Source organism: Sturnira hondurensis, unplaced genomic scaffold (assembly GCF_014824575.4).
Source record: "Sturnira hondurensis isolate 20B ecotype Veracruz unplaced genomic scaffold, ASM1482457v3 Scaffold0006413, whole genome shotgun sequence".
Taxonomy (NCBI): Eukaryota; Metazoa; Chordata; class Mammalia; order Chiroptera; family Phyllostomidae; genus Sturnira; species Sturnira hondurensis.
This window is the reverse complement of record NW_028079044.1, coordinates 11,921,506-11,935,864: the sequence shown is the minus strand read 5'-3', so window position 1 is coordinate 11,935,864 and position 14,359 is coordinate 11,921,506. Positions and strand designations below refer to the sequence as shown.

The 14,359-nt window shown below is 38.6% G+C and overlaps 1 protein-coding gene across 1 annotated transcript in view; it reads right to left on the bottom strand.

Annotated features, from left to right (window-relative positions):
* Positions 1 to 10,926, bottom strand: part of EHBP1 (EH domain binding protein 1) — a 361,085-nt gene extending 350,159 nt beyond the window's left edge. The window contains exons 1-2 of the mRNA XM_037049039.1: positions 10,738 to 10,926; positions 9,458 to 9,850 (exon numbers count right to left, since the gene is read on the bottom strand). Of these exons, the coding sequence (XP_036904934.1) occupies positions 9,458 to 9,561 (104 nt within the window). The 5' untranslated portion in view covers positions 9,562 to 9,850; positions 10,738 to 10,926. The remainder of the gene's footprint in view (positions 1 to 9,457; positions 9,851 to 10,737) is intronic.
* Positions 10,927 to 14,359: the final 3,433 nt, after the last annotated feature.

Here is a 14,359-nt window from a genome sequence, read left to right as displayed (position 1 = left end):
AGTCGCAATCTTTCTGGGTTTGTAAGACCCATAACATGTCAGTAATTTTTTCACAGGCCAAAAAGACATACCTAACCATTCTGTTTATTAAGTAGTCAGGTTCAAACAGATTGAGAAAGATGTATGTCCTAACTTAACAACTGTGTCAGGTAGGCAATGCACAGCTTCTCAAACCTTAGAATCGGATTGGACACTGCCTTCCTCTTTTTTTACTTCCATACGGATTTTCACATAGTACTTGCTTTCTGTCATAGCACCTACTAAAAACTCCGCTTCGTAAAAATATGGTAGCATTGAAAGGAATGTAGGAATCTAATTTTGAAAATAAACCACCCTCAAGTTAGTAGTTTGTGTGGTTTCCAACAGATGTCGTGGCTCTTTCCCTCAAAATGTTTAAGAATCTCTTGGCACATCTGTGAGTTCTCTGCAGTGCCTGCCCAGCTCCAAAGTACAGTTTGGGAACCATGGGCCTTGGCAAAAGATGACAAAAGATGCCACCAAGGCAGTGGCAATAGAAAACTTGGAGTAATAATTAAGGCATTCTTTAGAGGAAAAAGAAAATCAGTAGATCCAGATATGTTGCCTGGAAGTATAATAACAGCGCAAATATTTGAGAATTTTCAAAACTTTGCTTTAAAAAATTATTCTATCTTTATTGACTCTCACCCCCAATAGGCCCGGCTTCTACGGAAGACAATCTTTTTTTTTTAATGAATAAATGAAGCTGTTAAATTGCTTATAGTAATTTGTAATCTTTACATGTGACATACTGAAGTATACTGCTCTCACTTCTAATACACACACACACTACAAAACAACTGAACCAAAGGAAGAAAATTATATTCAAATTTTTGACTCAATGAACGTGTCTGGAGTACCAACAGGAATTATCATTCAGGATCTACCAAAGCTTTACTTCTGATAGATTATTGAGAAAGAAACAAATATGGCAGTTCTAAAACCTGGCTTGCTGATATTAAGCAATAGGGGAATTTCTAAAATGACAGATTTGCCAACACCATTCCAGACCTACCAAAATTAGGGCTTTCTAATGGGCATAGAATTCTCCATATTTGCAAAGTGCCATGGTGATTCTTAAATCAGTCAGTTTGAGAGGAAATAGCTAAAACAACACTGTCCAGTAAAACTTTTTGTGATGATGGAACTGTTCCACATTTGCACTGTCCAATATGCTAGCCCCCTAGTTGTATGTGGCTAGTGAGCACTTGAAATGTGGCTAATGTGCCTGAAGAACTGAATTTTTAATTTAACTTAAGTTCATTTAAATTTAGATGTAAATTGCCAGATGTGGTTAGTTGTTTCCAAACTGGAGAGCACAGAACTTGATTTATGTTACATACCCATCCTTCTAAAATAAGTTGTACCCTTAATTTAAATTAGATAAACAGAAAATGAGGTTGCTCAACCATATTCTCTCATACAGGGTCTTTCTTAAAATTACATATCATAGCAACATAAACACTATTCAGTTTAGCAGTCTGAGTCTTTTGTAGGTAGAGACTTTACCTCAAATGTCATACATTTTTTTCATAATAAAAATCATCTCTGAATTAAGTTCTAAGAAAAGTCATTGCAAATGAGTTCGGGTATTTTCTTTAGCCAAAGGGAATATTATGTGAGCCAACACGTCTCAGCTGCCAGTAAACTCAGAACCAAACCCACTACCCAATGGTAACTCCTGTTAAGTGCCTGGTAACACGCACTCTAGCTCCTCTAATACTATCTGTTCTATTTATATCACCAAATTAGTCAGCAGAGTGTTATTCCAAATTCTGAAGCTGACAAACTCTTTTGGATATAGGAAGAGTACCAATTTTTAAAGTGATAACTTCAATGCATTAAAGTCAATCTTTTTTATTGTTACTGAGGTATAAGAGTCATGTTTAAGTGTTTTTATTTAAAGAGTATTTTAAAAATAACACCAGGAAACATTTTAATATCTCCAATTTATCAAGGAAAATCTTGAGGCATCTATTACCAAAGCTGTCTAAAAATATCACTATAACAGTGAGAAATAAGACAAAGGTGCAGCCTGTAGTAATTTCACTGCCTCCATTTCACACACACAGTCCCTACTCCTTTTAAAAAATACGCAAAAGTCCTTGTGCAGAATATGAACATCCCCATTGAGCATTCAGTTCAAAATGCTTGAACAATTTTTCCTTTAGCACACTGGACTATTTTTATATCATGCAATGAACTACTTCAGTGACTCTCTTGTTACAATTTTCCACAAAATTAGAAGGAACGTATTTGATGCATCAATAGTACATTTAAAGTTCTCTGAGCATCTAATTGCACAACTAATGTGAAATAAAACTATAAAAGTGGAATTTCTTCGCATAAACACTTAATATTTCATTTTAAAAATCAACTTTTAAAATACATAAGCCAAGATCTGATACCAAAATAAGGTTAAGGGAATGACACACTATCAAAAGATACAATTTACTCCATAGGTTCATTTTAAAAATCATGACAGGAAAAAAACTTTTATATAAAACCTGTCATAAAGAAATATATCCTAAACAGTACAGTCACCACAGTGCATATGCACATGTGTGCACACAAACACATACATACATGCTGGCAAATTAATTCTACTTCATGATTTCCAGAGTACATTGTTCTAGGTTCTCTGTTAAGGACCTAAAATCCTATACAAGGACACAGGTTCACAGAAGCTACCTCTACAAGTATGAAGTGCCACTACCACTTTAGTAAAAAAGCCTTCTTGGAGTGTGGAGCCAGTCTATCTGTGTACTTTGGAAATACTGTCAGGTTGTAATGCATAAATAAATTTTATTTCTTCCATCGATTCAATGCCAGACAGAGCCCTTTGTACCACATAGGGTCAATGGAGCCAAAAACAAATTTCCAAGTCAAAATATTGAGTCCTCAGTTCTACACCCCCTCCATATTAAGCATCCTCTTATTCTGATGAATACTACAAAGTTCCTTGATCAGACCACTTCTCCAACATGTGACAGGCCAAACCAAATTGTCATGACAACCCCTATGATCCTTTACCTTTCCATCTTAATTTCTTATTCCTACTGATCTGCAGACCACCTTTCACTCTCTCCTGAGAGCCACTATTATGATGATCTATACCGTACTCAGACTGTTTATCCTCAATATTTCCAATCAATCCAGCCTACATCTCTCCCCTATCTATGTAGCACCATTGACAGCTTCGATGTTCTATTCTTGACCCTGTCAGAAGGAAGCAAGGGGGGAGGGCTTGTGGAACAATGTTTATAAAGTCTAAAGTAGTACCCTACACCTTCACACTCTCAGCACTCACTGACTCACCCAGAGTAATTTCCAATCCTGCAAGCTCCATTCATAGTAAGTGTCTTATACAGGAGAACCATTTATCTTTTATACCATATTTCCAATGTATCTTTTCTATGTTTAGCTACATTGAGGTACACAAATACTTACCATTGTGTTTTAATTGCCAAGTATTCAGTACAGTAACATGCTGTTCAGGTTTGTAGCCTAGGAGCAACAGACTATACTATCATATAGCCCTGGTGTATGGTGGAGGCTATAATAACTAGGTTAGTGTACATGCACTCTATGATGTTCACACAACATCACCTAATGATGCATTTCTCAGAAAGTGTCCCCATAGTTAAGCGATGTGTGACTATACTAAGTGACTACAGCCTCTTCTCTCCCCTGAGCTCAAGACTCATTACTGCTCAATTAAGGCCTCCATCTGGATGTCCCAAACTTTAAGAAAAGCAAAACCAATTCTTCATTTCTCCTTCATGGCAAACCTTGTCCTTCCCAAGTGTTCCCCATCTCTATAGCCTGGTTGCTCAGGCTTAACAACTTATTACATTCACCTGGTTGCTCAGGCTTAACAACTATAGTCACTGTTGATCCATCTCCCACTTTGTATCATATCTAGTCCACTACTGTCCTGTCAACTATATATTCAAAAAAAGTCACTTCCAGTTACACAGGTTTATAATTTGTCAAAACTTATTAAACTGTATGCTTAAAATGGATGTATTTTTGCATATAAATGTGTAAGTTATACCCCAGTAAAGTGTGCTGGTAGCATCTATCACCTACGTACATCATACCATTTCTTACCACTTCCACCATCACCTCTTTGCTACTTAGACTACTGCAATAGCCTCCTAACTGCTATCCCTACCATTTTTACTGACAATAGTCCACAAAGTATCCAGAATAATCTTCTTAAAATGTAAATCATATTATATCATACCTCTCCAATGGCTTTCTATCACACTTAAAATCCAAAAGCCCTTACCATGTTCTCAAGGCCATACATGATCTGACCCCCACCACCCCCTACCTCTCCCACCTCACCTATCATTTTACCCCTTACTCTACTTGGTTCCAGACACATTGATCTTCCAGAAACTCCTAAAACACATCAAGCCTATTTCCAATTAATTATTTTTTCTTTTTAAAAAAATGTATTTCAAACATAGGTTCTTCATATCAAAATTGATATACCTCTATCACAGTCAACAAAGATGACCAACAAAGATGGTCAACAAAGAAGTGCTTGTTTAATCCATGTGAAGAAATGGATCTGAATAAGTAATTATTAATGTAATTTGGACTTCACAAATTCAAGTTAATACTTAAAGTACATGTAGTATTCTGATGTTCAACTGGAAAACTAAATTGGGTTCAGTTACAGAGAGCCCAGAACATCAGATTAAGGAGTTTATATTTTATCTAACAGGCCAGTGTCACAAACTTAAGCACTGAAAACAGCTACTTTATTTATTTTTCAAATCCTGAGGTCAGAAGGTTTGCAAAGGGGTGGAATAATGGGAAAAATGAGGAGTTACTTTCAGGGATATTTATACACATTTTTATATCTCTAGAATTTTGAGCCATGTGATTGTATTATCTATTTTTAAAGTAAATTAATTAAAGCTTAATTAAGTTTTAGTTAAATTAAAACTATATTTAAAAACAAGAATTCTTATGACAAAAAGTCAAAAACATATATATTTATGCCTTTTTAAAGAAAAATGTATCATATTGTAAATACTTTTTGAATACCATAACTAAAACTTATATGGAACATAAAAAAAAAATATGTTCATATATTTAGGTGAGACAGACATACACAGAATACTAAAATACATACTGGTAGATAATGGTTCTTATCATATATTAGGGAGGTCCTATCAGAACTGAATTCTGCAACCTAAATTATCATAACCACAACTTGCCAACTTTCATGGCTGAACAGCCATTAAGGGCTCATATAGTAATGACTTCCCTCAGAAATCTAAAGGCCTGCAGGTGATAAATGAATAGGATAAGAAATAAACTAAGATACAAAAGAACACTGTCTCTTTCTCTTGAACTCATCCCCAGTGGCCAGTCTCACCACTTGCCAACAGCTACGTGAGTTAAATGAGATTAATAATTAAATGACTTGGGGACAACAATATGAGCAGTGGATATAAACTCTTATTAACTCCAAATTTGCCAGAGCCTTTTTACCTGACAATCAAGAAGTAATGAGGAAAAGGACCTCAAAGTACAGGGTCCTTCTCTCAGATGAGTAAAAGTCATTCTGGCTTTTGTTCCTGACCCAAATTCTAGAACCACTACACCATGAAAGAATCAGAAAGTGGACCCTGTTGAACTAAGGGAACTCACACTGCATCAACCAGAACAAAAGCAAAATACTATAAATGGCAACAAAGAGAAAGCAGAAATCCCAAACCCTCTAATGTATAGAATCCATCGTTTGATCAAGAAGCAAAATACTGTGAGTTTACTCATGGCCTACATCTCAAAAGATGACCTCCACAAACCCTTATCTTCATCCTGTTACATGTCTTATCTAGGCTCATAGCCTATGGCCCTGACAAAAGAAAATGGGGAAAAGTTTCTCCTCTCCATAATCACAGAAATAACATATTCTCCACTGGAAAATATGCCCTGATTCTCATTTCCCTATTCCATCAACATACTATGCCTTTTCTGAATCCCTTGAGTTTCATCTTCATTCTTTTGAGTTTCAAATTCATGCAGAAGTCAGTGTATTTTAAATACACTTTATCTTGAAGTAATGAATGGGCACTTGGTAAGGTTTAAAACATCACTTTAAAATACTTTCTTAAACTTTAATATGCATACTGTGAATCTTATTAAAAAGCAGTTTCTGATTCAGTAAGTCTAGAGCAAGGCCTGGCATGAGAGCAGTTCTAACAGGTCCTGGGTGTTACAGCAAATGTTGTGCATCTCAGAAGAGATGTTAAGAGGTTCCAGCCCTAGTTAATGTGGCTCATTTACATTTTGGTCCTGTGGACCAAAAGTTTACAGGTTCAATCCCTAGTTGGGGCACACAGGAGAAGGCAGCCAATCAATTCTTTCCCCTCCCTCCCACTTCCTCTCTGTCTGAAAGCAATGAAAAAATGTCCTCAGGTGAGGATTAGAAGAAGAAGAAGGAGAAGCACCAACAGCAGGCTCTAAAAGGCAATGACACAGGCTACCTCCAAAGGCACAACCCCAATAGAATGCTGACTATTCTTTTTTTATAGTTTATTCCTTCTCTAATTTGTAACAAATGTATTTTCATATCCTCTTAATACTCGCAATTTATCTTCAATGCTATTACTGACATCTCTTTCTTTCATTCAACTGGCATCTCTAAATTTCCTTCTTCACCTTTTATTCTTCCATACCCCTCAAAATAGTACCTAAATATAAAAGTAACTGATAAAAATTTTTCTTACTATGTGCCCAAGTCTATTTTTTCTTATGTCCTTTAAACAGTTTCCAATTCAGCAAACATACTTCCAGCAATTTAAGACTTCTTGCAAAGATCAAAATGAGGAATGGAAAAAAAGAAAGAAATAGAAGAAAGTAAACTACAGGATAAAAGTGCAGAAATTTGGCCTAATCTGTATCTATCACAAGACCCTATGCAAAGTAAGGCAAAAGAAATAAAAGTCACTACAACAAATTTTTATATATTAAAAAGATTTTAAAGCTCTATTTAAGCATCCACTTATAAATAAAATTCTAGTACATCAAACAAATGTTATTGAGTCACCTTGTTAGCATTAAACTATACTGCTAAATGAGAGAGGAAAAAACCAAAATATTTAGAACTAATCTCTGAATATTCTAGAACATCCCAATGTTTGTAGTGTTAAGGTCAGATCCTATCATCATAAGGATCTAATTTAACAGGTGTGCCATAATGGCAACCCCTAAAAATGATCAAGCCATATATTCAATTGTAATCAAGTTTAATTTTCACCTTGAGTCACATTAACAATAACAATACTTCTCAAGGAAAAAATCCTGGGATGCTGCAAACTGGAGGGAAGAAACTGATTTTGTGGCTGAAGAATCACCTGATATGTTGTATTTCACTTAGGAAAAGGGATTTTAGTTTAACCACCTTTAAATTGATATCCCCAGTATACCAGCAAATTAAGAAATACTAGTAATCTGGATTTTCCTCATGTATCCTCTAGCTTGGTTAGTAGTACACCCAGTCATCCAAACCAGAAACTTGGGTGTCAACTTGGACCTTTCCCTCTCCCTTAACCCCATCCTTTTCAGACTTTTGACTGAAATGACCACCAAGTCTTATCCATTTTATGTCCTAAGTGTTCCCTGGGCCTAATTCTCTCCATTTGCTCTGTCAATGCCATAAGTCTAACCCTTTTTCCTCATCTTATCAATTGCAACAGCTACCCTAATATCACTGCTTCCAGTCACCCTTTCCCCTATGATACTTACATGATACTCACTCTATGATATCAAGTGATTTTTCCAAAATGCCAATCTAAGGTCTCTTCCACTCAAAAACTTTCAGTTATGTTCCCACGTATAACAGCATACACCTTTTCAAGATCTGAGTCCTGCCTGCCTTTCAAACATCACAGTCCACCGCACTACCCCCATCCAGTGCTGTAAGTCAAACTACACTGCTTTAATTTCCAGCACACCCTGCACTATTTAATGCCCCCATGTTTTTGGATAGACTGCTCTTTCAGTTTAAAATATCTTTCATTTCTTCCCCCTGGGCTTCCTGGCCAACTACTATGAATTTTTCAAAACCCAGCTCAGATCCCAGGAAGGCATCCCAAGACCCTACCCCCAACTCTTGAGTAGATACATATTTCTTCCTCTGGCAACTTACTAATAATGACATTTGTTGGGCGTTCACTGTGTGCCTGACTCTGTTTCAAGCACTTTACATGTATTAACTCATTTAATCTTCAAATAATCCTTCCTATGAAATAGTACCATTACTACATTTATGGATATGGAAACTAAACCACAGATAACTATACAACCTGTCCCCAAGGATATCCAAACTCTGAAATGATGGAGACAGATTAAAATCCTGACACCATATATATTTACATTATTGCACCTATCACAGTAAATTTATTTACATGACTGTCATTACCCTGAACTATGAGCTCCTGGAGGGTGAGGATTATGTCATATTCAACTCTAAAGCCACATTAATTAGTTTAAAGTAGGTAACCAGTACATACATTTCTTGAGTTACACATAAACAGCATTCCTAACAAGTTCAAGAGAAAAGCACTCAGAAACTAGTTTCCAAATAAATATTCAAATATATGTAAGAGTTCTGGACTAGAGCAAGCTATTTTTTTCATCTAATAAAAATAATTTCAAAAAGAAGTTAATATAGACATGAAATTATAGTACTGTGGACAATGAAATAAACTTATTTTTGCATTAATACTGCTTAATCACTGCAATAAATCAAAACCCAAAGGACTCTTTGCTTAACTTTTTTTCTCACTAAATAAGAATTCTTCTTGCTTATCACTGACGGCATTGAAAAGAAAGCCCTAAATTTACTTTGCTCAAGTGGAAAGAAGCAAGTCACAGACCAGCACTACTAATTGCTTCCTTAAGTCTGCCAAGAAATGTATCCCATTAGGCAATTAAAATAAAACACAGTTGCCTAAGCATATATAAAACAAAAAGAATTTCTAAGATTATGTGGACTGGCATTCCATTATTCAAATAACAAAACATTCTTTATCTTAAGGGGAAATAATCTAGGAAAAAATAACACAGATTATCATCACCCCATAAGAGTACAGATTTTTACATTAAAGCATATGGATATGTTCATAATATTTCAATAGCCATTCTTTGCATCCTTAAAATTATAAAAAGCAAAGTTTTTCCAACATTAGTGATGTTCTCTCACAGTTACAGCACTGAGCCATCTTGAAGTACAATAATTAAAACCCAAAGGGATGGTGCCAGCAGCAACAGTACACACCTTACTCGTTAGAGTAATCTGCACCCCTCCCTTCTTCTACACACTTGTACACCACAGAAAGGTAAATCCGTTGTCAGAAGAAGCAAAGTTTAGGCCAGAGCAAAACAAATTCTACCCCAAGGCGAGTCTTACCATTTCTTGGTACACTCAACCATCAGCTCCTGATAAGAGGCCACAAACTGGAACTTAGATGCATGTTTTCCCACACGCTGCAGTCTCTTCCAAACTGAAGCCATGATGATTAGTCAATACACTGGAGCAGTTCTGAGTGAGCAACACAGCAGCTTTAACAAAGCAGAGGGTCCAACGCAAAAAAGCTTTGCATGTATGTCTGTACTTTTAAAAACTCAACTACAACTTGAAATGATGTTTGGGGTCCATAAGTCTTCTCCCTGTTTCACAGGGTAAATCCCATCTTAGATGAATGGCCCAGTCAAGAACAGTGTGATATACATGACAGGATGAGTGAGTGGAGGTTCCCTCATGGAGACACCTCAGGGGCTATATCACGTGTATTCTGGAGAACTGAAAAGCAAAACAAAGAAAAAATATGAGGAAAGAAGGATGACAAGTGGCTAACCACCCATGTTAGATAACACTGCAACAGACAACCCCAGTTCTCTGCATGTTTTTCAAACAATGAAACAAAACACCAACCTCAAAAGCCAGTAACATCAAGGATACCAGACACCAAGGAAAAAATGACAATTCACACGGAGGATGCTGGAGCAGCACATCAGGTAATCAGCATCAACACCAACCCACAGACGCAAGTAAGGCCTCTACCTCCCCCTTCTAGCATCATAGAAGGGCGAGCAGAGCGGGAAAGTAAGTGTAGGGATGCTGTTTAATGTCCACGGCCAGTGAGAGGGACAAGTGGAGTATTTTTAAATAAACTTTGTTTTTCATCCGATAATTAACAGCCTCGAGTCCTAGAATGTTTGCTTGGAACAAATTAAGGAGCCAGAAGGAATGCTGTTGTTGGGTCGGAGGGGAAAATGGATGGGGAAAGAGGAGTGGTGAGAAATCTCCAGGCACAGGGAGGGGAACGTCCCGGCTCCAGGCCACCTGGGCTCTCCTTCACCTTCACTGCCAAACGGAGGGAAAAGGAAACTCCTGACTGGGCGTGAAGCAATGACCAGCAGGGCAAGTGAACCGTGCGGGGTGCAGGGTGCGGTGCCTTCCCTCCCCCATCCTCAGGGAACAGAACGCCGGAGCCTCTTCTACTCACGCACAGAGCCCAGACCCCGGCCCCCGAGAGGAGGCAGGCAGAGGCTCGCCCGCGGTCCCTGACACCCAGGCAATGCCAGCAGACCCCAGCCTGGTCCCTGAGCCCCAGCCCAAACACACGTCCACTCCCGCCCCCTCCTCAAGCCTCTAATCCCGCTGTCGGGCTGAGTATGGCCCCGTACCCTCCTCAACGCCGCTCCTCCATCGCCGCCGCAGCAGCAGCAGCCGCCGCCGCCGCCACCGAGTCCTCCATCCCCGCCGGAGCCACATGGAACAGCGGAGCCAGCCGTGGCGCTGGAAGGAGCCGGGGGTCTGCAGCCCCTCCGGCGGACCTCGCGCCTCACGCCCGCCCCCTCCCGGACGGAGTCTCCCCGCGGCCGCCCCCCACCCTACAAAACCCTGCCAGAGCAGCCGCTCAGTGCCCAGCACCCCCACCCCCGCCTTCCTCCTCCGCCACCATCATCATTACCTCCCCCGCCGCACCTCTCACACTAACCCTACCCACGGCGGCTAAACCTCCGTCCGCCCTGCCGCCATTGGTCAGGCACCACGCTTGCCCCGCCCACCTCCGCGGGTAAGCCTTTGAGCATCAGGGGAACCTCATTGGCTGATCCGAGTGCCTATCACAGGGGCGCCACTCCCAAGCTCTGGAGGTGTTTTCCCTCAGTGGGAACGCGGCGCACCAATCTATCTTATTTTGAAGGGGAAAAAAAAAAAAATGGAACTCACTGAGAACAATCCCGCCCATTCATTCCTCTGATTGGCTTGGAAAGGGAAGGGTTAGGCCTGAGGAGTAAGGAGTGTTTACGGTGAACTGGAAGATGGTTGCTGAAGGTGAATGTCTGTCAACCGAGAGCTGGTACCGGGCGGGGTTTCTGCCCTGAGTCTGTGTGTGTAGTAGCAGAGAGCCGAGCTGCCTTTGCTGCAGCTCTGGGCAGTGAGGCTGCTATGGTTCTCTCCTCTTCTATTCCCCACCCTAGGAGCTGGGAGCTCTGTTTCCTCCGCCACTAAGCGACTAGGGTGTTTGTGCACACAGCCTTGTTTTCACCCGATTTCTCGCGTCAAACTGGGAAGTAATAACCCTGCCAGCAGCCCCCGCCAGACAAGCAGTCAACTGGTCCTCAACGGGACTTAATGACACAAGCTAGACAGAAAGTGTTTAACGGTGCAATTTCTTCTCGTTCTGATTCTTCAACATTTCTTTGGATCTTGGTTTCTTCTCATCGATGTGGGTGGGTCCTTTTCCCCTGGTAGGAACTGCACTTGGATTTGGGAGTGGCTGGCATATAAAAAGCGTGGTTATTAGGCAAATGTCAGGATGGAATGACTTAAGAGCAGTGCGAGGGCAGGGGTAATTAACCTTGTTAAAAGCCGCCAAGGCCCCTTTTGGGAATATGATGAAAGTTCATAGACACTTTCCCAAGGAGGAAAAAATGTCCAGTCACAAATTTGCTTTCAATTTTAGGTGGCTCACAGACATCTGGTGCAGAGAAAGAGGGCAAAAAAGAGGCGGGCGAGGGGCGGGGTGGAATCCCAACATTTTAAGAAATAAGCATGGGAAAGTGGGAAAGAGACCGAGGAGAATGGAGAGAAGTAGGAGCACCCTACAAGCAATCAGCAAATAGTTTGAAAAAAAAGGGAAGCTAACATGAAAAGACAATAAGCAACTATTAAGCGTTATTCTCAATCTTACTAAGGATACAAGAACAAAGCTTGAAAGGTATTAGGGTCTAGAGAAGGATTCTTTGTGACACTCAACAGAAAGGCAACAATAGGTGAGAACTGAATACATGTAGAGATAGTGGAGACAGAGAAAAGAGAGATTTTGAAAAAAACAGAGATGGGGAGACAGAAGGCTTGAATCCAGTATCTATTTCTATTTCAGTAAAGAAGGTGAGCTAATGTGCATTTTTACAGAAAAGGACATAGATATCACTTATTTTGCTATAGTCTTAATTTTTAAACATGAAGACAACCATAATAATTATTGACTCAACTATATTAAGATATTGACTCTTAATATAATTAAGAATCAATAGTTATATTGACTCTTACTTCATGTACATCTTAGTAAACCTAAGTGGTTTACTAAATCACTACAACCTACAGCCATTGTGATCTCATGCAGTGATACATTCTGCTACATTAACAGATTTTAAGTGTATAATTTTTTAAAAATGGCTAATTTATAGAAATGGTCAAACTATTTTAATCTAAGTTGCCCTTCAGAAACCCAACATGATGACCAGGAGGGTTTTTCATCCTATTTATTATTGTTCTCAAGAAGTTCTCAAATTTACTCATGTGGTCACCCCGGTTTCTTCTAATACTATGTCCCTGCCTTGGGGGTAGGGGGGAAAGAAGACTTCATTGTAAAGAAATTATTTTAAAAGCAATCAGTTTTAAATAAGTATCTTTCACTTTTTTAAAAAAAGTAATGTGCTAGAACCCCAGGGAATCTTTCTCTGGGGACATTGTAGGACATTTTAAGAGACCAACAAAGAGTTTCTTAAAAGGCAGCTTTTTAGGGGAAGTATTTTTCTTGGAAGTAAATTCTTTAATTATTGCTGCAAAGGTAGCTAAGAAGAAACTAAAGAATTAAAGCAGACCTTGACATTGTTCAGCTGCTGAGCTCAAGTTCAGTACACTGGCTCCTGGAGGCTCCAAAGAGCAACTATTTCTTCTCATAACTTTTTAAAAAAAAAATAACTGGTCTACTAACTACATTTATTGAAGAAACTTCAATATAGAATATTTTAATGTCTTTTTGTCCATGTAGCTGATAATTATTGAATACCAAGTGATTATTGATCATATTAAATACTATTAGTACATAAAAGATACTATGTACTAATAAAAGATACATCCCTGTTTTCAAAGAGTTTTCAGAAACAGGTGTTGAGCATGCATGCAAGGAAGTGATATGAATTACTTAACTTCTCTGAGTATCAGTTTCCTATTCTGTCAAAGGAATAATCATGCCTATTTTTTAGGGATGTTGAGAAGATGCAAGATATGTATGTAAACTACCTGGCACGTAGTAAATAAGAAATAAATGATAATTGTTAATGAACACTATTGTGCTTGGTAACAAACTAAAAGTCAAGAAAAGAGCAAACAGGCTTTCAAACAATATTTAGTTGCTACCAAACATTACTACCTCAAAGACTTAAAAGATCTCAAAAGATACAGTGTTTTTAGCACCATTTCTCTCCCATTAACTCAGTGATTACCAACAGTGGAACACCAATAATTTATGTGGACTCAGGATTTTATTATCATTACTAAGAATTTACTTACCTTCAATCCTCATGACTATCTTTCATGTCATATATTAGCTGACATCTGTTGGCATGCTAGATGTTACCCTTTTCTTGACGCCCTCATTCTTCCCACCTACTAGTATGTACATCCTATTGATCCTCCCTCTTCCAAACTTGGAATTACCTACTGTGGTTCTCCTTCTTAATCCTATGTTTACTCAGGTCTTGATTTATCATCTCCTTCTGCCCTAGATTTAATCTGCATAAAGTAGATCTGGGAGTGAAAATTAGTTTAATTGTCCTGTCCATTTGACCTAGGTTATGATCACAAATTTTCACAGATGTTTTACTTAACAGAAGTATCAACATTTAAAATAATTTTGATTTTACCTTTAAATATCATCAAGCTACAATTAAGATAAAATATAAAAAATAAGTGAAAAATGCCATCCCAAAACTGTAACTCTTCTCTGCCATGACAATTTTGAAACAATAGAAATTAGTTTCATTGCAGCTGCTCTTCTACACACTGTTTCAGAAA